Raw genomic sequence first — 25,476 nt, 5'->3', positions numbered from 1 at the left:
CACCATCGGGAACATCCTCCCTGCATCTACCCTGTCCAGTCCTGTTCAAGTTTTATAAGTTTCTATGAGGTCATCCCTCATTCGTCTGAACTCCAGCGAAAACAATCCTAACCTAGTCAATCTCTCCTCATACATGAGTCCCGCCATCCCCGGAATCAGCCTGGTAAACCTTCGCTGCACACTCTTGAGAGCAAGAACATCCTTCCTCAGAAAAGGAGACCAAAACTGCACACAATACTCTAGGTGTGGCCTCACCAAGGCCCTGTATAATTGCAACAACACATCCCTGCTCCTGTACTCGAAACCTCTCACAATGAAGGCCAACATGCCATTTGCCTCCTTTACCACCTGCTGCACCTGCATGCTTACCTTCAGCGACTGGTGCACAAGGACACCCAGGTCCTGCTGCACACTCCCCTCTCCCAATTTACAGCAATTTACAGTCAGTGCCAGGGAAACAGTAACCAAATGGGAGACAGTGGCAGATAGTTTACCGTGCGATGGCCAGTGTTATCACAGAATCATGGATTCCCTACAGTGCAGAAGGAGGCCATTTGGCCCATCGAATCTGTACCAACCACCAGGTACAGTCCCACCCAGGCCCTATCCCCATCACTGTACTTATATACCATACTAACCCCTGACACTAAGGGTCAATCAACCTAACCCGCACATCTTTGGAATGAGGGAGGAAACTGGAGCACCCGGAGGAAACCCACGCAGACACAGGGGGAATGTGCAAACTCCACACAGACAGTGACCCAAGCTGGGAATCGAACCCAGGTCCCAGGTGCTGTAAGGCAACAGTGCTAACCACTGTGCCACCGTGCCGCCCATAGCTAGTAATTAGTGAGAGGTATGTAATGTGCTCTAAAGGTAATGTACAAGGATAATGTACCCTTAACTGGTTTCAGTTATCTCAGTACAGGAGAAAATGAATGTGAATTGTTCAAGCCATTGGGCAGTGGGACCCACGCCAGCCTCAGCGACTCGCTGAGGAAATAATGGTGTGACCCGCGGTTGGAGTGCAGCATGGTCACTGTGTTCCCACTTACTGCCGGCACAGGGAACCCAAGAAATACGTAGTGGTCCATTTTGGTAGGTCAAATGGGATGAAGGAGTACAATATAAAGGGAAAGAGGCTTAGTACGGTAGAGGATCAGAAGGACCTTGGGGTCTGGGTCCATAGGACTCTAAAATCGGCCCTGTAGGTGGAGGAGGTGGTTAAGAAGGCGTATGGTGTGCTGGCCTTTATCAATCGAAGGATCGAGTTTAAGAGTCCGGGGATAATGATGCAGCTATATAAGACCCTCATCGGACCCCACTTGGAGTACTGTGCTCAGTTCTGGTCGCCTCATTACAGGAAGGATGTGGAGAAGATTTGAAAGGGTGCAGAGGAGATTTACAAGGGTGTTGCTTGGATTGAATGGCATGCCTTATGAGGATAGGCTGAGGGAGCTCGGTCTTTTCTCCTTGGAGAGACGTAGGATGAGAGGAGACCTAATAGAGGTATATAAGATGTTGAGAGGCATGGATCGGGTGGACTCTCAGAGGCTTTTTCCCAGGGTGGAAATGGCTGCTACGAGAGGACACAGGTTTAAGGTGCTGGGGGATAGGTACAGGGGAAATGTTAGGGGGAAGTTTTTCACACAGAGGGTGGTGGGCGAGTGGAATCGGGTGCCGTCAGTGATGGTGGAGGCAAACTCAATCGGGTCTTTTAAGAGACTCCTGGATGAGTACATGGGACTGAATAGGATGGAGGGTTATAGGTAGGCCTAAAAGGTAGGGATATGTTCGGCACAACTTGTGGGGCCGAAGGGCCTGTTTTGTGCTGTAGTTTTCTATGTTTCTATGTTTCTCAATGAGATTGTGCAGACATGAAAGGAGAATGTGAAATTGTTTTCTGCTGGGTCACTAACACCAGCGAGCGACAGATCAATCTTCCATTCCAGTCAACTCCCAAACAGGGAAGGGGAACAATCCTGAGTGTGTGAACTGGAATCGATTGTAAAATAGCTGCTCCGGGTTGCTCAGACTTCCTGGGAACCGGCACTCACAGAGTTAATAATTTCTAAATTCAATGTTGGAACCGAGTCACATTTCCATAGTAAATTAGATCGTGCACTTCTTCAACACAAGATGTTCCTGCCCAGGGAAACTTTATTCAAAATCATCTTCGTAAAACAGTATAAAAATCTCTGAGCTCTCTGCTCAAACTGCAGATCGAGCTGAAGGTGCTGAGAATCATTCAGTGCGTTCACCAGTGATCTGAACCAACACCAAGATGCTGAGACTCTTCTTAACTGTGTCTTTCCTCTTCTGGAACCAACTCGCTGCACAGAATCAAGAACTGAACGAGTTCTGTTATCAAATTGGCTGCCCTGTGCCCAGCAAAATCATTCAGCACGAGGTAACTATAGTTCCGGGGTTTACTGTGTTCTGTCGTGTTTGTATCACTGGAAATTATTTCACAAAATAAAGCAGAAAATACTGGAAAAGCTCAGCAGGTCTGGCAGTATCTGTGGAGAGAGAAACACAGTTAATGGTTTGAGTTCATACGGCTCTTGTTCAGAGCTCCGACTGCAAACATGAACTGTGTTTCTCTCTCCACAGATACTGCCAGACGTGCCGGGTTTTCCAGCATTTTCTGTTTTTAATTCAGATTTCCAGCATATGCTGTATTTTCCATGTGATTTGAATTATTTACTGTCTGTTTTTTGGGGATCCATAGCCTGCGGTGCACTGACATCTCACACCCAACCCTGAAACATGAGGCTGCACTGAAATTGGCCCCTGACTCTCATTAACATTTTATCCAGGATCTGCCATCACCTGATTGCTCTCCACTGCCTGCTAGTGAAGTAAGAAGAATATCAGGGCTTCCGACTCCAGCACTGGCTCAGAGAGAGGGGTCGATGTGGGGACAGAGAGGAGTTAGTGGGACAATGTGAAGGACTGTACAATTGGGAACCATTCCTGCTCCTGCTGTATTCACTGAATCTAACCCAGTTTCTGAAAGGCAGTTTATAACAGAGTTAAGGTCACCATGTTAGATCTGTAAGAAGCCAAGTCTCGCCTTCGGCAGCACACCCCACACCATGGATAGCTGTAAAGTCAGATCAATACAGCCGACAGACACAGTGCGGGTGTGAGAATTACACTCCATCCTTGTTGGGGAAATATGTTGACATTAATATTGGATTGATTAATAGACAGGAAAAGGTATGGAGCTTGATAAACAATGGCAAATATTTTAAAAAATTGTCCAAAATTCTCAGTTGAAAGACCTTCTATTGAGAAGCACAAAACTCCAGGGAAAACTGACCTATCCATGGATTCCCCAGTAAATTCAGGATAGTATTCGATGCAATGAAAAGTTGTGCGAATTGTTATAAATCTTCGGGAGATTTTATTAAACAGCAAAGGATGCCAAAAAATTGGTTTAGAGGGAAAGAAAAGAATGAGAGCAAACTGGTGGGAAATATAAATAGCGACTGGAAAAGGAAAAGTTAAACGGAGGAAAATAACAAAAGGATCTGTTCGCCGTTTAGAAATTGAGCTCAGAAAAATATAGAATCAAGAGGAAGCAAATTGTAAAGACACAGGGATTTTATCACCTCACTCATCCCGAAACTGTAAAATCCCAGCCGAGGTCATTGAACCTTTCCATGGTCGGCCCCCCCCCGCCTGCTCCGTTTGCCCTGGTGGGCGAGGCGGTAAAGTTCCAGCCATGGTTCCTCAGATAAAGATTGAACACATCAAACCTTTTCTATCATCCGTGTAATTATTTTCAATATCCAGATAATTCCACATGTCCCCCACCCTTGGGGGTCAACCCCCACCCAACCAGTGGGCAGCACAGTGGTTGGCACTGCTGCCTCTCAGCACCAGGGACCCGGGTTCGATCCCTGGCTTGGGTCACTGTCTGTGCAGAGTCCACACGTTCTCCCCATGTCTGCATGGGTTTCCACTGGGGTCTCCGGTTTCCTCCCACAGTCTGAAAGACATGCTGGTTAGGTGCATTGGCCATGCTAAATTCTCCCTCAGTGTACCCGAACAGTGTGCAATGTGGCGACTCGGGGATTTCCACAGTAACTTCATTGCAGTGTTAATGTAAGCCTACTTGTGATACTAATAAATAAATTTTAAACTTTAAAACTTCATCCCAACTCTCATCCCTGACCCAACTCCCAACATGAGAGGACCCCCCACCACCACCGAACTGGTGCCCTCCACCTACCCCATCTCCCTGACCTCCGACTCACTGCACCATTCTGATCTCCCATCACTCCCGGGGGACAGCCGATCCCCCCCTCCCAACCTCCGACCCTCTCCCCCCAACCTCCAAACCCCTGAACCATCTCCACCATCGATCCCTATTCTTCAATGGCCCCAGTATCTGACACCCCAACCTCCTCCCCAGACTAATCTCTGACTAGATCCGTACTTATCTCCCTCCCCAGGTGGGGAAGGAGAAAAAGGGAATGTAATCGTGTTGAGGGATAATACAGTCCAGTGGAGAGATACTATATTCTGCAGTCACGACCGGGTGTCCGTAAGGTTCTGTTGTCTGCCCTGTGTCAGGTTGAAGGATATCTCATCACAACTGGATTGGAAGTTACAGTGGGGGGAGGGAGAAGATCTGATGGATCCTGTTAATTGATAGATACAAAAACTTTGTCTTTAAATCAAATTATATCGGTATTCGGAGAATGTAACAAAATTTAAATAATTATGACTGCTTACCAGACTGCCTCTCTTGCCCTGTATCACAATTAAATGTTTCTATTCCCCTATAAATCTACTGTAAGAAGTTTACAAACATAGATTTTAACCACTTATACTGAAAAGCTCTCAGCACAAAGGGGAGAGTGCATGATTTCCTGTCAAGTTTAAGTCCTTTTCTTTCACAATTTGAACCCAGGATTGCTCCAAGCTCAAACTGGCTATTTTCAAAATCCAATTTATATACTTCGAATTTTACAGACTTTCAATTTGCTTTCCGAAACTTGTATTCAAAGTAACTTCATTTCTATCCTATATCCAATAGTAATTGTGGCCATCACTTATAGCCAAGATTGAGAAATTCAAATACTTTCCTTATTCCAAATTATACTTTTGATCCAGCTCACAACTCCCATTTGATTTTAAACTCAGAATTGAAACTTACTATTGGAACATCACAAGTTCGGGGAAAAACATTAAAGCAAGCGACACAACAAAGAAAATCCAGACAAATCTTTTATTGGACATGTACACATTCTCTCATGGAAGTTCCCAGCAAACAGAATCTCCACAGCATTTTGCTTTCGTTCAACTTTTTGATTTGATTTATTATTGTCACATGTATTAGTAGACAGTGAAAAGCATTGTTTCTTGCAGGCTATACAGACAAAGCATACCGCTCATAGAGAAGGAAATAGAGGGTGCAGAATGTAGTGTTACAGTCATAGCTAGGGTCTGGAGAAAGATCAACTTAATGCAAGGTAGGTCCTTTCAATAGTCTGATGGCAGCAGGGAAGAAACTGTCCTTGAGTTGGTTAGTACATAACCTCAGACTTTTGTACCTATTTTCCCGATGGAAGAAGGTGGAAGAGAGAATGTTCGGGGTGCGTGGGGTCCTTAATTATGTTGGCTGCTTTTCTGAGGCAGCGGGAAGTGTAGACAGAGTCAATGGATGAGAGGTTGGTTTGCGTGATGGATTGGGCTACATTCACGACCTTTTGTACTTTAACAATTTAAACTGGAGTGAAAATGGAATATTCAAAGAAAATAAGGGGAATAGAATTAGACTTCATTCTTCTCTTCAAAAACTGTCATCAAAACTTAAAGGAAAAGGTAAAATTCTCAAGAAAATTGTTTTAAACTTAAGTTTAACACTCTCTCACAGCCAGACAATGTTTGAAGTTAAAGCAAAGTGCAAAGCATCACATTTTATTATCCCACAATCACCTCTCTCTCTCCATAACAAAACAATTTCTTCAACAACTTCTCTCCTCAATCGAATACATTCTCAATTCTACACACATTGAACAAGCAACTGCAAAAACACAGGGTTAACCGTGACTCAAACAAGAATACATCACACACACTGCAGCACAGAGACAGCAACTCAAGTCTCCTTATCAACACGGTTTTCAATTCCCTGGTAAACCTGCAAATGGTGGATTTGATTTTTAATTTGGTTTTGGTTTTTATGTGCGGACTATATACATATTTATCACCTTCTATAACTAAACCATTCTTTCTCTGAATCTTTTCTTTCCATTTGTTGTATGGCGGAGGAATATTTCCCGCAGCTGATTGATCTCAGACTGAAGAACTTCAACTTTCCCTAAAATCATGTTTAATATCAGGGGGCTGATGGGAGTGGTTTATTATCAGTGGACACAAAGCCTTGAGTCATCCAGATTGGTACAAAATCTATTACACTGCTATCTCTCTGTATTTGCCCCCTTTAATTTTGTCACAATTGGAGGTGTGTGAAGGTGCTGCGGGTGCGAGATTACCGAACATTTTCACCACTTATCCTCAAACTATGACCCCTAGTTCTGGACTCCCCCACCATTGGGAACATTCTTTCTGAATCTACCCTCTCTAACCCTGTTAGAAATTTATAAGTTTCTATGCGATCTCTCTCAGTCTTCTCAACTCCTGTGAATATAATCCTTATCAACTTTGTTTTACTTCATATGACAGACCTGCCATCCCAGGAATCAACCTGGTAAATCTTCGCTGTACTCCCTCTATAGCAAGGATCTCCTTCCTCAGAAAAGTACACTGAAACTGCACACAATACTCCAGCTATGGCCTCACTAATGCCCTATATAATTGCAGCAAAACATCCCTATCCCGATACTCAAATCCTCTCGCTATGAAGGCCAACATACCATTTGCTGCTTTTAACTGCCTGCTGTACCTGCGTGCTTACTTTCAGAGACTGATGCACGAGGACTCCAAGGTTTCATTGAGTATCCATCTCTCTCAATTTACACCAAGTAGTAATCTGTCTTCCTATTATTGCGACCAAAGTGGATAACCTCACATTTATCCGCATTATACTGCATCTGTCATGCACATGCCCACACACTCAACCTGTTCAAATCACACTGAAGCATCTGCATCCTCATCACAGCTCACCCTCCCACCCAACTTTTTATCAACTGCAAATTTGGAGATAATACATTTAGTTCCCTCTTCCAAATCATTAAAATGTAATGTGAACAGTTGAGGTTCGAGCACATATTCCTGTGGAACCCCACTAGTCACTGACTGCCAATCAGAAAAAGAACCATTTATCCCAACTCTTTGCTTCCTATCTGGGAACCAGCTTTCTATCCGTCTCAAGGCATTACCTGCAATCCCAAGTGCTTTAACTTGACATAGTAGTCTGTTATGTGAGACCTTGTCGAAAGCCTTTTGAAAGTCGAAATAAATCATATACACTGATTCTCCTTGGTCAACTTGACAAGTTACATCCTCAGAAAATTCCAATAGATTCGTCAAGCATGATTTCCCTTTTGTAAATCCATGCTGACTCTGTCTTATTATATCACTGGCTTCCAAATGCCGAGTTATGAAATACTTGATAATGGACTCAGGACTTAACCTTGGCTGCAGTTGTTTTTAGATGTTGCTGGAAGGTCAGGGTTCTGTCTCTGGTCACTCCCAGATATGATGGAGTTGGGTGATGCTTTAACTTGTAACTCCAAAGGGTTTTGGATATTGAATTGTTGAGTATATTCAAGGCTCAGATAGCTAGATTTTTGAATTCGAGGTTCATCACAGCTATCGTAAAATGGAGTGTATTAGGTTACATCCCATAAAGGGTTAACTGCAATACCCTGCGTTGTGATAGAAGGAAGTGACATTTACTCATGATCTGAGAGTCCAGGAGGAAGCAGCTTGACAAGAAACTGGTATGGGGAATATTCTCAAATCTGCAAATGTGTTACAATAGAATTAGAATGTCTGCAATCAGCAGGCTTTGGGAGTCCTTGAACCTTCCCCAACCCAACAACACGATGCAACTGGTGGGATTGCATGGGAAACTAGAGTTGAGGTTAAAGGTGAGACATGATCTTGTTGATTGGTGGAGCAGGCTCAAGGGTTGTAAGGCCATCTCCAGCTCCTATTTCTTATAGTCTCATGACATTTTAACTCCTTTCATCTTGGATTAGTGTCTGGAAACAAGGGACCAATTTCTAACCCATTGAAACTTCTCTGTTTCAATAATGAGGTAAAACACCCAAAGGGAGACACAATACCTGGACATGATTCAGTGTCGATGGCTTTCAGCAACAACACTAAAGTTAAACGAGTGCATGAGAGGGGAAGGAAAATGAATCTGGAAATAGTGATGCTGAGAATTCCATCAAAAACTCCAAACCCGACCCGCTTTCAAACCCAGTCCATCCAGGACATGGCGACTGCTCCCACACCGGGGAACCAAGGACAGTCCCCTCAACACGGATGTATTTTGGTGCGAGTTCAGTTGTGTCATGTGGTCATGGATTTTATTTCCTTCTTTTAGACTTATGCTGAAATCAAATTCGATCCTCTGCAATGGGTTGAAACTCAGATTGATTCATTGGATGATTTGCAGACCGGCCTGGAGAAACTTTTCAATTATTCACATTTTGGCAATGATGCAGGTATGTCAGATGTTCCTTCAAAGTAACAACAGAATATAAACAACCATTCGCTCTTTAACCTATCACGTTTGAAACTTTCTGTACAGACTGACACACTGACCAAAGAATTCCGCTATCGTCAATCCCAGAACGTTCCTCGTTCACACGTTACCAGTGGGTTGAAGGGACACTTGGGTGACTTCTTTGCTCCTTGCAGGCTTTATGCTCCCAAAGAACAAAGAACAGTAGAGCACAGAAAACAGGCCCTTTGGCCCTCCAAGCCTGTGCCGCTCCTTGGTCCAACTAGACCAATCGTTTGTATCCCTCCATTCCCAGGCTGCTCATGTGACTATCCAGGTAAGTCTTAAACGATGTCAGCGTGCCTGCCTCCACCACCCTACTTGGCAGCGCATTCCAGGCCCCCACCACCCTCTGTGTAAAAAACGTCCCTCTGATGTCTGAATTATACTTCGCCCCTCTCAGCTTGAGCCCGTGACCCCTCGTGATCGTCACCTCCGACCTGGGAAAAAGCTTCCCACTGTTCACCCTATCTATACCCTTCATAACCTTGTATACCTCTATTAGATCTCCCCTCATTCTCCGTCTTTCCAAGGAGAACAACTCCAGTCTACCCAATCTCTCCTCATAGCTAAGACCCTCCATACCAGGCAACATCTTGGTAAACCTTCTCTGCACTCTCTCCAAAGCCTCCACGTCCTTCTGGTAGTGCGGCGACCAGAACTGGACGCAGTACTCCAAATGTGGCCTAACCAGCGTTCTATACAGCTGCATCATCAGACTCCAGCTTTTATACTCTATACCCCGTCCTATAAAGGCAAGCATACCATATGCCTTCTTCACCACCTTCTCCACCTGTGTTGCCACCTTCAAGGATTTGTGGACTTGCACACCTAGGTCCCTCTGTGTTTCTATACTCCTGATGACTCTGCCATTTATTGTATAACTCCTCCCTACATTATTTCTTCCAAAATGCATCACTTCGCATTTATCCGGATTAAACTCCATCTGCCACCTCTCCGCCCAATTTTCCAGCCTATCTATATCCTGCTGTATTGCCCGACAATGCTCTTCGCTATCCGCAATTCCAGCCATCTTCGTGTCATCCGCAAACTTGCTGATTACACCAGTTACACCTTCTTCCAAATCATTTATATATATCACAAATAGCAGAGGTCCCAGTACAGGGCCCTGCGGAACACCACTGGTCACAGACCTCCAGCCGGAAAAAGACCCTTCGACCACTACCCTCTGTCTCCTATGGCCAAGCCAGTTCTCCGCCCATCTAGCCACTTCTCCTGGTATCCCATGAGCCTTAACCTTCTTAACCAACCTGCCATGTGGGACTTTGTCAAATGCCTTACTGAAATCCATATAGACGACATCCACGGCCCTTCCTTCATCAACCGTTTTTGTCACTTCCTCAAAAAACTCCACCAAATTTGTAAGGCACGACCTCCCTCTTACAAAACCATGCTGTCTGTCACTAATGAGATTGTTTCGTTCTAAATGCACATACATCCTGTCTCTAAGAATCCTCTCCATCAACTTCCCTACCACGGACGTCAAGTTCACCGGCCTATAATTTCCTGGGTTATCCCTGCTACCCTTCTTAAACAACGGGACCACATTCGCTATCCTCCAATCCTCAGGGACCTCACCCGTGTCCAAAGAAGCGACAAAGATTTCCGTCAGAGACCCAGCAATTTCACCTCTCGTCTCCCTGAGCAGTCGAGGATAGATGCCATCAGGCCCTGGGGCTTTGTCAGTTTTAATGTTCCCTAAAAAACCTAACACTTCCTCTCTTGTAATGGAGATTTTCTCTAACGGGTCAACACCTCCCTCCGAGTCACTCCCGGTTAACACGCCCCTCTCCTTCGTGAATACCGATGCAAAGTATTCATTTAGGATCTCCCCTATTCCCTTGGGTTCTAAGCATAATTTCCCTCCTTTGTCCCTGAGAGGTCCGATTTTCTCCCTGACAACTCTTTTGTTCCTAACGTATGAATAGAATGCCTTAGGATTCTCCTTAATCCTGCCTGCCAAGAACATCTTGTGACCTCTTTTTGCCCTTCTAACTCCCCGTTTGAGATCTTTCCTACTCTATCTATATTCCTCCAGAGCTCCATCTGTTTTCAGTTGCCTGGACTTAACGTACGCCTCCCTTTTCATTTTAATCAGATCCTCAATTTCCCTGGTTATCCACGGCTCTCGAATCCTACCTTCCCTATCTTTCCTTTTTACAGGCACATGCCTATCCTGCAGCCTTATCAATAGTTCCTTAAAAGACTCCCACATGCCAGACGTGGACTTACCCTCGAACATCCTCTCCCAATCAACATCCACCAATTCCTGCCTAATCCGGCTATAGTCAGCCTTCCCCAAACTCTGGGAAGGTTTCCCACGTGTGCAGGGAATGGGATTCCAAACTCATGTCCTGACTCCAGCTGTGCGTGCTGCATTTTCCCAGTGTAATCAGGGCTCTTTTCCAGGCATGAATGCCACTATTGGAGTGGACATGTCCCCTTGTGGAAGCTGATACACTGCATCTCTGTCAGCTTCCTGGATGCTGCTGGAACACGGCCTCCTGACTGAGGCTCAGTGGCAGCAAATTCTGCCGTGTTCAAGAGAAACCGTGTGCCACGAACTTGACTATCTCTGGGTTTATTTGTCGTCCCTTTCCCCTCTGTGGGAATTTACCCCCTCTGTACCCAAATTACCCCAGCCATCACTCAATTATAGATTTGCCTGGTAACCTGGGATTTCAATTGATCTGGATTGGAACCCCACTGAAGTTGGCTTTCCCCATGTAATTACTCCCACTCTGGCAATGACTTAGAGAACAAATTAGGAAGCGGTAACAAGGTTTGTGGATAAGCAAATTTTACAAAAGTTATCAACTAAGAGGGGAGGAATTTAGTGAAAGTTTTCTTCCCAATAAAACTCTCCCAAGTTCATGCTTCCAAATGGGTGATCAATCCAAGAGAAATGGACAACACCTTGAACTCCTCGCACTGACAGAGAAACCGTCACTGCCTCCGAGAAGCACCACACATTCCTGGGATTTCTACTGATAGAGCGGCACGGTGGCACAGTGCTTATCACTGCTGCCTCACAGTGCCAGGGACCCGGGTTCGATTCCTGGACTTGGGTCACTCTCTGTGTGGAGTTGTCACATTCTCCCCGTGTCTGCGTGGGTTTCCTCCAAGTGCTCCGGTTTCCTCCCACAGTCCAAAGATGTGCGGTTTAGGTTGATTGGCCATGCTTAATTGCCCCTTAGTGTCAGGGGGACCAGCAGGGAAAACAGGTGAGGCTACGGGGTTAGGGGTGGGCGGGATTGTGGTCGGTGCTGACTCGATGGGCCAAATGGCCTCTTTCTCCACTGTAGGGTTTCTGTGAGAGACTCCATCAGCAAACCAATCCCAGTGCTGACCACACTCGATGCTCAGTGGGGGGGATGATGCGCATCAATTGGACACGAGGCTCAAAGCTTCGGTAAAAGAAGGCTTTTATTAACTAACAATGGAACTATCAGAACTTTAACACACTAAACCAGACTAAAGGGGTCCCGTCCGAGCAGGGGGTCTTATACCTCTCCCAGGAGGCGGAGCCCGACTGGGATGTGCCACAACAATAACAACCACAGGTGTATCAATCCCACCCTAGCCCAACAACAACATTAGTACAATCCCACAGCAACCTATATACATTCCCATAGTGCTATCCAGTGGGAACCAACGATGGTTCACCACATTCACCCCTCCTTTGAGGACAAAGGCCGTCGGGGTACGAAAACAGACTAAAATGTCAACAGATTATAAGTTCAGACGGTCTGGAGGACCGCACCGTCGTCGTGACCTCCTCAATACCGGCGGTGACACCGGAGTAGGCACTTGCGGTGGCGTTCTCCCCAAAACGGCATCCAGTTGTTCTCCCACGGACTCACAGGCCGGTTGACCCTGATGAAAGGGTAGTGCAGGGTATCCTGACACATTCTGCGGTGGCGACGATCTTCGGGGCTCAGGCAAGCAGTGCATTGGAGTAAAACTGTTAAGCACTGGTCCCGATGCTGTCCGCGCCACGTCCGGGGGAGAAATAAGGGATAAGGGGTTCGTCACTGGGGATATGGGAGCGACAGGAGTTGCTACGTCCCCTGCGGGCGCCAGGTCTCGGATCGAGACTGTGTCCTCTCGCCCGTCAGGATATGCCACATAGGCATACTGAGGGTTGGCGTGGAGGAGGTGGACCTGTTCGACCAAGGGGTCGGACTTGCGGGCCCTTACATGTCGCCGCAGGAGGACGGGTCCTGGGTACGTCAACCAGGCTGGTAAAGATATCCCCGAGGAAGACTTCCGAGGGAATGAGAACATCCTCTCGTGGGGAGTAGCATTGGTTGCTGTACACAGGAGGGAGTGAATGGAGTGAAGCGCATCAGGGAGGACCTCCTGCCAACGGGAGACTGGAAGGCCTTTGGACTTCAACGCCAATAGGACAGCCTTCCAGACTGTAGCATTCTCTCGTTCCACCTGTCCATTACCCCTAGGGTTGTAACTCGTGGTCCTACTCGACACAATCCTGTATGAGAGCAGGAATTGCCTCAAGTCATTTCTCATGAACGACGAGCCCCTGTCGCTATGGATATAGCTGGGGTACCCGAACAGGGTAAAAAGATCACGGAATGCCTTGATCACCGTGGCAGCCGATGTGTCCGCGCAGGGGACAACAAACGGGAACCGGGAGTACTCATCTATTATGTTCAGAAAGTACACGTTCCGATCTGTTGAGGGAAGGGGGCCCATAAAATCAACACTCAGCCTCTCGAAGGGGCGAGTGGCCTTGACCAAATGTGCCCGGTCAGGTCGGTAAAAGTGCGGTTTGCATTCCGCGCAAATCCGACAGCTCCTTGTCACCGACCTGACGTCCTCCACCGAGTAAGGCAGGTTGCGGGCTTTGACAAAGTGGTAGAGCCGAGTGACCCCAGGATGGCACAGGTCATGATGGAGGGCGTTCAAGCGATCCTCCTGAGTACTAGCGCATGTTCCGCGCGAGAGGGCATCCGAGGGCTCATTGAGTTTCCCTGGACGATACATGATATCGTAGTTATAGGTGGAGAGTTCAATTCTCCACCGCAAGATCTTGTCATTCTTGATCTTGCCCCTCTGCGAGTTGTTGAACATGAACGCCACGGACCGCTGGTCCGTGATCAGGGTGAACCGCTTTCCTGCCAGGTAATGGCGCCAGTGTCTGACGGCCTCCACAATGGCCTGGGCCTCCTTCTCCACCGCCGAATGCCGAATTTCGGGGCCTTGGAGGGTGCGGGAAAAAACCGCGACGGGCCTGCCCGCCTGGTTAAGTGTGGCGGCCAGGGCGAAATCAGATGCATCGCTTTCCACCTGAAAAGGGATGGATTCGTCTACCGCGTGCATCGTGCCTTTCATGATGTCATGTTTCAATTCCTTGAAGGCCAATTGGGCCTCTGGCGTGAGTGGAAAAGTCGTGGACTTAATAAGCGGACGGGCTTTGTCCGCGTAGTTGGGGACCCACTGCGCATAATAGGAGAAGAAGCCTAGGCATCTTCTCAGTGCTTTTGCGCTCACGGGCAAGGGAAGTTCAGCAAGGGGGCGCATACGGTCTGGATCAGGGCCAATGACCCCGTTTTCCACCACGTATCCCAGGATGGCTAACCGGCGCGTACGGAATACACACTTCTCCCTGTTGTAGGTCAAATTCAGGCGAGATCCAGTGTGTAAGAAGTTCTGGAGATTTGTGTCATGGTCCTGCTGATCACAGCCGCAGATGGTGACATTATCCAGGTACTGGAAGGTAGCCCGCAGCCTGTTCTGGTCCACCATTCAGTCCATAGCACGCTGGAAGACCGAGACCCCATTGGTGACACCAAATGGAACCCTAAGGAAATGATACAGACGACCATCCGCCTCAAAGGCCATGTATTGTCGGTCCTCTGGGCGAATGGGGAGTTGGTGGTAGGCGGACTTAAGGTCTATGGTGGAGAATACTCGGTACTGCGCAACCTGATTGACCATATCAGATATGTGCGGGAGAGGAAACGCATCCAGCTGCGTGTATCGGTTAATGGTCTGACTGTAATCAATGACCATCCGGGGTTTGTTCCCGCTCTTGACCACCACAACCTGTGCTCTCCACGGACTAACACTGGGCTGTATGATCCCTTCTTTGAGAGTCGCTGAACCTCAGATCTGATGAAGATCCGATCCTCAGTGCTGTAACGCCTACTTTTAGTAGCGATGGGCTTGCAGCCTGGTACCAGATTCTGAAATAAAGAGGGTGTGGTGATCTTTAATGTAGAAAGATTGCAGGCGGGGCGCTTTGGACAATTTGGAGACTGCAGCTGTTCTCCCACTGTCAGCGAAGGGCGTGGCCCACCGTACTGTAGGATCACACTCTTCATGTGGACCATAAAGTTTAGTCCGAGGAGAATTGGTGCGCAAAGATGCGGCAACACAAGGAGCCCGAAACGCTCGTAAATTGTGCCTTGCACTTTCAAAGTTACCACACAACGTCCTAGCACAGCAACAGACCGGGACCTTGATGCCATAGAGATTGTCTGTTTGGCAGGTTGAATCTGGAGTCCACACCTCTTCACCGTGTCAGGGTGGATAAAGCTGTCAGTACTCCCACTGTCAAACAGACAATAAATTGCATGATCATTTACCTGTATATCCATCATCGAACAATCAAGCCTGGGAGGCTTAGCCTGGTCCAGGGTGATTGACGCCACCGTTGGTCCGTGAACGTCACTGCAGGCAGCTGAGGTCGATGCTGAGGACCCCTGCTGGTCGCTCATGGTCATCGTCGACCAAAATGGCCACCCCCATGAATCGCACATGGGTGAGGGCGCCAAACGTAGCGACCCCTGGTGGTCATCCTCCTCCGACTCCGTCGACCGCAATGGCGTCGTCCTGGACTCGCACGTGGACGAACCCCGTGAGTACTTCGACGACGATGGTGATGATCCCCGCTCCGAAGGGTCACAGTCCGCACTGCCGTTCTTGGGCTTCGATCTGCACACCTTCGCATAATGCCCCTTTTTACCGCATGCGGTACAGACTACCGCTTTAGCGGGACACTTTTGTCGTGGATGTTTGGCTCCTCCGCAGAAGTAGCACCGCGGGCCGCATGGGGCTGCAGCCGTCGTCTGGCCCACATGGGAGCACGCCATAACACTGCACTTCAAGCCCGAGGGGCGAGGAGGGATTTGCGACTGCTCCTGCCACGTTGTCTCCACGTGGTCCTCCGGATACAGGACCAAGCTCTTCGAAGCCGCCTCAAGCATTTCAGCTAATTCCATGGCTTGGGTCAGGTTGAGATTCCCCTTTTCTAGCAGCTTGAGACGGATGTATGAAGACCCCACCCCGGCCACAAACGCATCTCGGGCGATGTCGTACATGCTCTGCTCAGATGACACAGCTTTGCAGTCACAGCCCCTGGCAAGCTGCAAGAGCTCATTGGCGTAATCCTCCATGGTTTCGCCCGACTGCCGACGTCGTGTAGCGAGGAGGTAACGAGCGTGGATCTCATTAGGAGGTTTCATATAGCGCTTTTTTAGAAGCTCGAGGGCCCTCGGGTAAGTGGTGGCCGCACGGATCGCGAGGTAGACTGTGTCGCTTACCCTCGCATGGAGGACCCGGAGTCTGTCATCATCTGTGGTGACCGCTGCGGAGGCTGCTAGGTAATCTTCAAAACACTTCAGCCAGTGGTCGAAGGTGTTAGAAGCGCCCACCGCACGTGGATCTAGCGTCAGACGTTTTGGCTTAAGGATTTGCTCCATACTCTCCTTTCTTTTATTTTCTTCCGTCGAGAGTTTAATTTTAGTTAATAAAATTGATGCGCATCAATTGGACACGAGGCTCAAAGCTTCGGTAAAAGAAGGCTTTTATTAACTAACAATGGAACCATCAGAACTTTAACACACTATCCCAGACTGAAGGGGTCCCGTCCGAGCAGGGGGTCTTATACCTCTCCCAAGAGGCGGAGCCCGACTGGGATGTGCCACAACAGGTACAACCACAGGTGTATCAATCCCACCCTAGCACAACAACAACATTAGTACAATCCCACAGTAACCTATATACATTCCCATAGTGCTGGCCAGCCCTGGCCCAGTACTATCCAGTGGGAACCAACGATGGTTCACCACAGGGGAAGGGGGTTCTGCCGCCATTCTGGGTACGATTGGGTGCGATTGCTGGGGGAAAAGGGGGGTAGGGGGCTGCGATCAGTCTGGGTTGCGGGGAGTGGGGGATAAGGGGGTCAGTTATGTTGTGGAGGTGAGGCAATATCTGTGGGGGCCAGAGGGGAGGCACTATCCGGCCGGGGAGTGATGTGGCAGGGGAGCGTTTTTCTTTTTTTCACTGCGCAGGCGCAGTGGGAGATGCCAATCGGAGCTGCAGGATTTCGGGTGCATTAAGCCCCACCCACAGGCCTGTGCAGCGTGATTCAGAATCGCTGCTATTTTTTCAGGCAGAGTGTGTATGGGGGCGCCTGAAAACGGGTCTAAAAGTCGGATCTGAAACACTCCCAGTTTCAAGTCTGCCCAACTCTTGGAACCAAAATGGTAAAATAAGGCCCTATGTGTTCCTGATAGGGTGTGAGTCCAAGGCTTATTGCCATTTCTTTTCCAGCTATTACAACACCTTATTTCTCTGATGAGAAATGCTGATGGAGAAATAGAGAAATAATATGAAGCAACTTCTAATACTGATGATGAATTATTTATCCTTCAATGACCAGAGTAATGGAGCTACTTCCTCCTCGTGAAATCTCCTGTTGGAAGTCACTGACTGCTTCTGAATAGAGTATTCGGATAGTTTTGTTGTAAACGGTTAATAACTTCAACATGGATTCCTTTTCTGTTCCCGTGATGTCACTATAAAATGGCCAAGTTAAGCAAGTACACGAACGCTGACTCAGATAAAATTTAAAACCTTGGCCAGCTTACACCCACCACCAGCAAGCTCCCTTCCAAGACACACACCATCCTATTTTGGACCAATATCACCTTTCCTTCAGTATTTCTGGGTGAAATTCATGGGATTCCTTTCCTAATAGCAGTGTGGGTGTACCTACACCACATTGACCACCGCGGATCAAGATGGTGGCTTTTCACTCCCCTCCCAAGACCAATCAGGAATGGGTGGCACATCTGATCGCATCACCAACATCCAGGTCCATGAAAAAAATTCAAATTACATTCCATTCCTCTCTCATTGGTTTTGCTCCTTCAACTCTTTGGCCATTTAAAATTTCCTGTCTTCCACCCACTCTCAGCCCTTCCCCTTTGTTCTTTTTCCCACTCGAACCCCATCATATTATTTAAAACTCATTCCATTTCTAACATGGCCCAGTTTTCCATAGAATCCCGACAGTACAGAAGGAAGCCATTCAGCCCATCGAATCTGTACTGACCACAATCCCACCAGGCCCTATTCCCATAACCCCACACATTTACCCTGCTAATTCCCATAACATTAGAGGCAATTTCGCATGGCCAATAAACCTAACCCTCACATCTCTGGACTATGGGAGGAAACCGGAGCACCCGAGGAAACCCACACAGACACATAGACATTCATAGAATCATAAAACCCTACAGTGCAAAAGGAGGCCATTCGGCCCATCGAGTCTACAATGACCACAATCCAACCCAGGCCCAATCTCCACAACCCCCTGCATTTACCCTCGCTAGTCCCCTGACACTCAGGGACAATTTAGCATGGCCAATCAACCTCGCCTGCACATCTTTGGACTGTGGGAAGAAACTGGAGCGTATAGAGAAAACCCACACAGACATGGGGAGAACGTGCAAACTCCACGCAGACAGCGACCCAAGCCAGGAATTGGACCCAGGTCCCTCGAGCTGTGAGGCAACAGTGCTAACCACTGTGCTACCGTGCCCCCCATTAATCTGAGACATTGGGCGGAATTTTTCCATTCCGCCCGACACGGGAATTGTAGCGGGAGCAATACAGGCCATGGAAAGGTCCCTTGACCTGGGGCAGGGTATTTCCGGCCTTGGGGCCAGTGGGGCCGGAAAATCCCGCCCATTAACTCTCTTCCTCTTCACTCCAATGCTGCCAGACCTCTGATTATTTCCAGAATTGTCTGTCTTTCGTTGCAATCTGGAAGTCCAAATTGAGCGGGTGATTTTAAAGAACCGTACAGAATCCTGGGATAGAAAATAAGAACATAAGAACATAAGAAATAGGAGCAGGAGTAGGCCATCTAGCCCCTCGAGCCTGCCCTGCTATTTAAGAAGATAAAATGACTGGAGGTGCTTGGGGCCAGCAGCAAACATGTTCCCACAGGCGGCAGATTCAAGGGGACCGCGCCTCATTTTTTCACTGCACTGGCTGCTGTAAAACAGCGACGTTTAAAGTGAGAGAAAACAGCACAGGTGATTGCTACAGCGCAGCAGTGAGGAATGGACCAAATCTGTGCCATGTACTGAGTACGCCTCATACCTGATGATGTGAGATCATCCATTTTGATAGGAATAACAGCAAAATGGACTATTATTTAAATGGTAAAAAATTGCAACATGCTGCTGTTCAGAGGGACCTGGGTGTCCTTGTGCATGACTCATAAAAAGTTGGTTTGCAGGTGCAGCAGGTAATTAAGAAGGCAAATGGAATTTTGTCCTTCATTGCGAGAGGGATGGAGTTTAACAACAGCGAGGTTATGTTGCAGCTGTATAAGGTGCTGGTGAGGCCACATCTGGAGTACTGTATACAGTTTTGGTCTCCTTACTTGAGAAAAGATATACTGGCACTGGAGAGGGTGCAGAGGAGGTTTACTCGTTGATTCCAGAGTTGAGAGGGTTGGCTTATGAGGAGAGACTGAGTAGACTGGGACTGTACTCATTGGAATTCAGAAGAATGAGGGGAGATCATTCCAGTAATTGAATCTTGCACCCTGGGACAAAGCTTCTGACGATCCACTTTGACCATGCCCCTCATAATCTTGCAGACTTTTATCAGGTTGCCCCTCTGTCATTCCAGTGAGAACAAACCAAGTTTCTCCAAACTTTTCTCATAGTTAATGCCCTCCATACCAGGCAACATCCTGGTAAATCAGTCCAGTTCTTAAAGAACTGGGCTCATTGCACCCTTGTTCCCTTCACCATCAGGTCAGACAGCCTGCAGGTGCTGATGGTATGGTTTGGAGGAAACAGGGCATGTGTTAGAAACTGGTCAACTCAAGTCGGACGCGGTGGACTTGAGGAAGAGTTCTTAGAATGCTGTCGCAATAGTTTCCTCGAACGGTATGTTACAGAACCTACGAGGGAGCAAGCTATCTTGGATCTGGTCCTGTGTAATGAGACAGGTAAAATTAATGACCTCCTTGTGAGGGATCCTCTTGGAATGAGTGATCACAATATGGTTGAATTTCTAATAGAGATGGAGGGTGAGAAAGTAGGGTCCCAAACCAGTGTCCTCTGCTTGACCAAGGGGGATTACAATAGGATGAGGGTGGAGTTGGCTAATGTAGACTGGGAATCTTCTCTATGTATAAGACTAGTCGGTTATGTACACCAGTCTTTTGCAATGTCATCTTTGGATTCGCCAGCTTCTTGTTGGTGGGACTAATTGGTGGGACAGTTGAGGAACAGTGAGGATTTTTAAGGAGATTTTTCTCAGTACTCAGCAAAAATAAATTCCAGTGAAAAAGAAGGAATGTAAGAAAAGGGATAACCAGCCATGGATAACTAAGGAAATAAAGTTGGTGAGAGTCGTAGCTGACATGCCAAATTTCCTTAATCTTCTGAGAAAGTCTTCTGACTCATCATAAGCAATGCCACAGATATCACCTGGTTAAATGCTGTAACAGTGTGTTTCTCTGTCCACAGGTACAATTGTTCCTCTCACTGCACCTTGGGGAATTTCTGGAACGTTGGATAGTGGCAAACTGTCACCAGGATTCAGAGTATATATTCCAATAGCTCCTGAAGCCAACATCCCCCCTGAACCGACAAATCAAGAAGTTAGTTTGGGATCAATGGATGCATGTTGGTACTTTGACAGGTGAGTTTAGTTCCTGATATATTCACAGAATCACAGAATACTACAGTGCAGAAGAGGACCTTCGACCCACCGAGTCTCTACCGACACATGTAAGGCTCTGTCCTACCCACCAGTCCCACTTGCCAGCATTTGGCCCGTAGCCTTGAATATTATGACTCCAGTACTTTTTAAAGGATGTGAGGCATCCCGCCTCCACAACCTCCCAGGCAGCGCATTCCAGACCGTCACCACCCTCTGGGTAAAAATGTTTCCTCAAATCCCCCCACCCTCCCACCCTCACTTTTAACTTGTGTCCCCTCCTAACTGACCCTTCAACTAAGGGGAACAGCTGCTCCCTCATGCACACACTTGGTTACATGATCAAAAAATTCAACCAAATTTGTTAGGCATGACCTCCCTCTGACAAAACCATGCTGACTATCCCTGATCAAACCTTGCCTCTCCAAATGGAGATAGATTCTCTCCTTCAGAATTTTCTCCAGTATAACAAAGAAGCAATCATGGTCCTCATCAGAAACTCGATCAGACAACACTCCACAGTGTTACAGGAAGAGGTGAAGCAGGAAGGAACTGATCTTCTCAAGAATCAGTTTATGGCTTTACATCAGAAGCATGAATACTCCAGTGGTTTCCCAACAACAGACATGAGACTCACTGGTCTGTAGTTCCCTGGTTTGTCTCTACAACCTTTCTTAAATTGTGGGACCACATGCTATTCTCCAGTCCTCTGGCATCCCTCTTTGTGAACACAAATTCCACTCACCTGATGAAGGAGCAGTGCTCCGAAAGCTTGTGGCTTGTGCTACCAAATAAGCCTGTTGGCCTTTAACCTGGTGTGTGAGACTTCTTACTGCGCTTACCCCAGTCCAATGCCGGCATCTCCACATCACATCTCCCCGGTGGCCAGGGAGGAATTAAAAATTTGGGTCAGAGCCCCTGCAATTTCCTCCCTTGCCTCCCACAACAACCTGGGACGCAATTCATCCGAACCTGGAGATTTGTCCACTTTTAAGCCTGCCAATAACTCCAATATCTTGTCATTCCCTGTGTTAATTTTATCTAGAGCCTCACAGTCTCTCCCCAAGTTCCATAACTATCTCTTCATTCTCATGGGTGAAAACGGATGTGAAATCTTTGTTTAATACCCTACCAATGTCTTCTGCCTCCACCCACAGATTTCCCCCTTGGTCCCTAATAGGCCCTATTCTTTCCCTGGTTATCCTCTTCCCATTGATATACTTATAGAATATCTTAGGATTTTCCCTACTTTTACCAGCCAGAGCTTTCTCATATCCCCTCTTTGCTCTCCTAATTGATTTTTTCAGCTCCATCCTACACTTTCTGTTCTCCCCTAATGCCTCCGCAGACTTACTTCCCTTATACTTGTTAAAACCCTCACTTTTCTTTCTCATCGTATCCTGAATGTCTCTGGTCATCCATGTTTCTCTGGGTTTATTACATCCTCCGATTCCCCGAGAGGGAACATATTGGGACGATACTCTCCCCATTTCATCTTTGAACACCCCCCAAAGCTCCCCTGTAGATTTCCCCACAAGGAACCCATCCCAGTCTACCTTGGCCAGATCCTGCCAATTTTTGTTAAAATCTACACTCCCCCAATCCAAAACCTTTTTCTGCAACTTGTCAGGGGATTTTCACAATAATTTCATTGCAGTGTTAATGTAAGACTACTTGTGACTAATAAATAAACTTTGCTTCACTTTACTTTTATTCAATTTCTTTGTCCATAACAAATTTGAATTGAGCCATGTTGTGGTCGCTATCACCAAAATGTTCCCCCACCAACACATCAACCACCTGTCTGGTTTCATTCCCCAGAATTAGGTCCAGCACAGCTCCCTCCCTTGTTGGATCCTCAACATATTGACCGAAGAAGTTTTCCTGCACATTTTAAGAACTCTACTCCATCTAAGTCCTTAACACGATGGTTATCTCAATTAATGTTGGGAAAGTTGAAATCACCTAATATAATTACCCTCTTATTATTTTTACACCCCTCTGTGAATTGCGCACATATTTGCTCTTCAATTTCCCGCTGACGACCTGGGGGTCTATAATAAACACCGAGCAACATCGCTGTCCTTTTTTATTCTTAAACTCTACCCACAAAGCTTCAGGTGATGCCCTCTCCAAGATATCATCTCTCCTGACTGCAGTAACTGCATCTGAAACTAATAATGGAGAGCCTCCTCCTCTTTTACCCCCCCTCTGTCTCGCCTGAAGATTCTATATCCTGGCATGTTGAGCTGCCAATCCTGCCCCTTACTCAGCCACATGTCAATCCTCGCCCATAGCTCATCCGTTTTAACTTTAATACTGCTGGCATTAAAGTAGAGGCCCTCCAGCCTTGTCTTACTTCCTTGAAACTTACTACCGCTGTATTCCTTCTGACCTGATTGCCTTTCTATGTTATACTGTTTTGCTAACTTTCTGGGTTCCCTCCCCCTGCCAAACTAGTTTAAACTCTTCCCAGCAGCATGAGCAAACCCACCAGCAAGGATGTTAGTTCCGCTCTGGTTCAAGTGTAGACCGTCCCGCTTGTACAGGTCCCATGTTGCCCAAAAACAGTCCCAGTGGTCCAGGAATCTAAAACCCTCCCTCTTGCACCAACTCTTAAGCAATGCATTCATCTGTGCTATTCTCCGATTGCTGTACTCCCTCGCTCATGGCACTGGGAGTAATCCAGAGATTAATACGACAGGTCTTGCTCTTTACTCTATTGCCTAACTCCCTGAATTCTTTCTGCCCATGTCATTGGTACCAACATGTACCATGACCTCTGCATTATCACCCTCCCCTGTCAGGATGCCCTGCAGCTGTTCAGTGACATCCTGGACCCTGGCACCAGGGAGGTAACACTCCATCCTGGAGTCTCTTTCACGACCACAGAAGCGCCTATCTGACGATGGAGTCCCCTATGACTATTGCACTTCTGCACTTTGACCCTCCCTGCTGAACAGGGATTGCTGGGACAGGATGTGATTGATGTTTCATTGTGCCAGCTTTTGTGTCGACATATCTCACCCCGGAGTCACACAGTGAGTAACAGACTCATCCTGTCACATGGGACATTGGCAGGGGTGGATTTACAATGAAACGCACCATGCATCGACACAGGGCCCTGAACGATAGGGGGCCCAGAATGATGAGTGAGTCTCTCACCGTCAATCAAGGTCAGAACAACTTTGAAATCCCCCCCAGGATTTACCTCACTTTGCTGAGCCAATCACAGAGGAGGGAGGGGGCAGCAATTTCCTAATCACTGTTCAGAACAACATTACCCATGGTGCTTGTGGCACTGCGTGTCTGTACAGTGGGGAGCGGCAGTCTGGAGTCGGCGGGGGGAGGGCCAGCTCACAGTGCCTGATGTCCACTATGCCACCAATCTTGGTGTCATCTGCAAACTTACTAACCATGCCCCTTATATTCTCATCCAAACATTAATATAAATGACAAATAACAGTGGGCCCAGCACTGATCCCTGAGGCACACCGCTGGTCACAGGCCTCCAGTTTGGAAAACAACTCTCTACAACCATCCTCAGCCAATTTTGTATCCATTTAGATCCCTCACTCTGGATCCCGTGAAATTAAACTTTATGCAACAACCTACCTTTACTGTACTTTACTAAGTCCCTGAGAATTTTCTCCAATAATGTCAAATGCCTTGCTAAAGTCCATGTAGACAACATCAACTGCACTGCCCTCATCTACCTTCTTGGTAACCCCTTCAAAAAACTCAATTAAATTTGTGAGACATGATTTTCCACTCACAAAGCCATGCTGACTGTCCCTAATCAGTCCTTGCATCTCTAAATGCCTGTAGATCCTGTCTCTCAAAATACCTTCCAACAATTTACCCACCACAGATGTGAGGTTAACTGGCCTGTAGTTCCCAAGCTTTTCCCTGCAGCCCTTTTTAAACAAAGGCACAACATTTGCCACTCTCCAATCTTCAGGCACCTCACCCGTGACTATCGATGATTCAAATATCTCGGCTCGGGAACCCACAATTTCCTCCCTAGCCTCCCACAACATCCTGGGATATACCTCATCAGGTCCCGCAGATTCATCTACTGTGATGCGCTTTAAAACTTCCAGCACCGCCTTCTCTGTAATATGTACATTCCTCAAGACATCACTATTTATTTCCCCAAGTTCCCTCACATCCATGCTTTTCTCAACAGTAAATACTGTTGAGAAATATTCATTTTGGATCTCACCCATCTCTTGTGGATCCGCACATAGATGACATTGTTGATCCTTAAGAGGCCCTATTCTCTCCCTGTTATTCTTTTGTCCTTTATGTGCTCTTTGGATTCTCCTTTGCCTTATCTGCCAAAGCAATTTTGTGTCCCCTTTTTGCCCTCCTGATTTCTCTCTTAACTCTACTCCTACACCCCCTAGACTCTTCAAGAGATTCACTTGATCCCAGCAGCCTATGCATGTCATGTGCCTCTTTCGTCTTTTGGACCAGGGCCTCAATATCCCGAGTCATCCAGGGTTCCTGACTTCTGCCAGCCTTGCCCTTCACTCTAAGAGGAATGCGTTTACCCTGAACCCTGGTTAACACACTTTTGAAAGCATGCCACTTACCAGATGTCCCTTTTCCTCCCCACAGACTCCCCCAATTAACTTCTGAAAGTGCCCTCACACTCAGCCTGTCCAAATCACGCTAAAGCATCTCTGTATCCTCTTGAGGTGACAGTCGGACCTCACCATTCATGCTAGTCAGGTTCATAT

At 47.2% G+C, this 25,476-nt stretch overlaps 1 protein-coding gene across 2 annotated transcripts in view; it reads left to right on the top strand.

The window, feature by feature from the left end:
* The first annotated feature begins 2,222 nt into the window (after nucleotides 1–2,222).
* Nucleotides 2,223–25,476, top strand: part of LOC144493386 (uncharacterized) — a 159,276-nt gene continuing 136,022 nt past the window's right edge. Inside the window, exons 1-3 of one of the 2 annotated variants that reach the window (XM_078212224.1) lie at nucleotides 2,223–2,410; nucleotides 8,534–8,654; nucleotides 20,539–20,713. In XM_078212224.1, coding sequence (XP_078068350.1) covers nucleotides 2,285–2,410; nucleotides 8,534–8,654; nucleotides 20,539–20,713 — 422 coding nt within the window. In that variant the 5' untranslated portion in view covers nucleotides 2,223–2,284. The remainder of the gene's footprint in view (nucleotides 2,411–8,533; nucleotides 8,655–20,538; nucleotides 20,714–25,476) is intronic. The other variant, XM_078212223.1, reaches the window with a different exon arrangement.

Source organism: Mustelus asterias, chromosome 5 (genome assembly GCF_964213995.1).
Source record: "Mustelus asterias chromosome 5, sMusAst1.hap1.1, whole genome shotgun sequence".
Lineage (NCBI taxonomy): Eukaryota > Metazoa > Chordata > Chondrichthyes > Carcharhiniformes > Triakidae > Mustelus > Mustelus asterias.
Note: the sequence above shows the minus strand (reverse complement) of the source record. Positions and strands in the feature narration are given on the sequence as shown.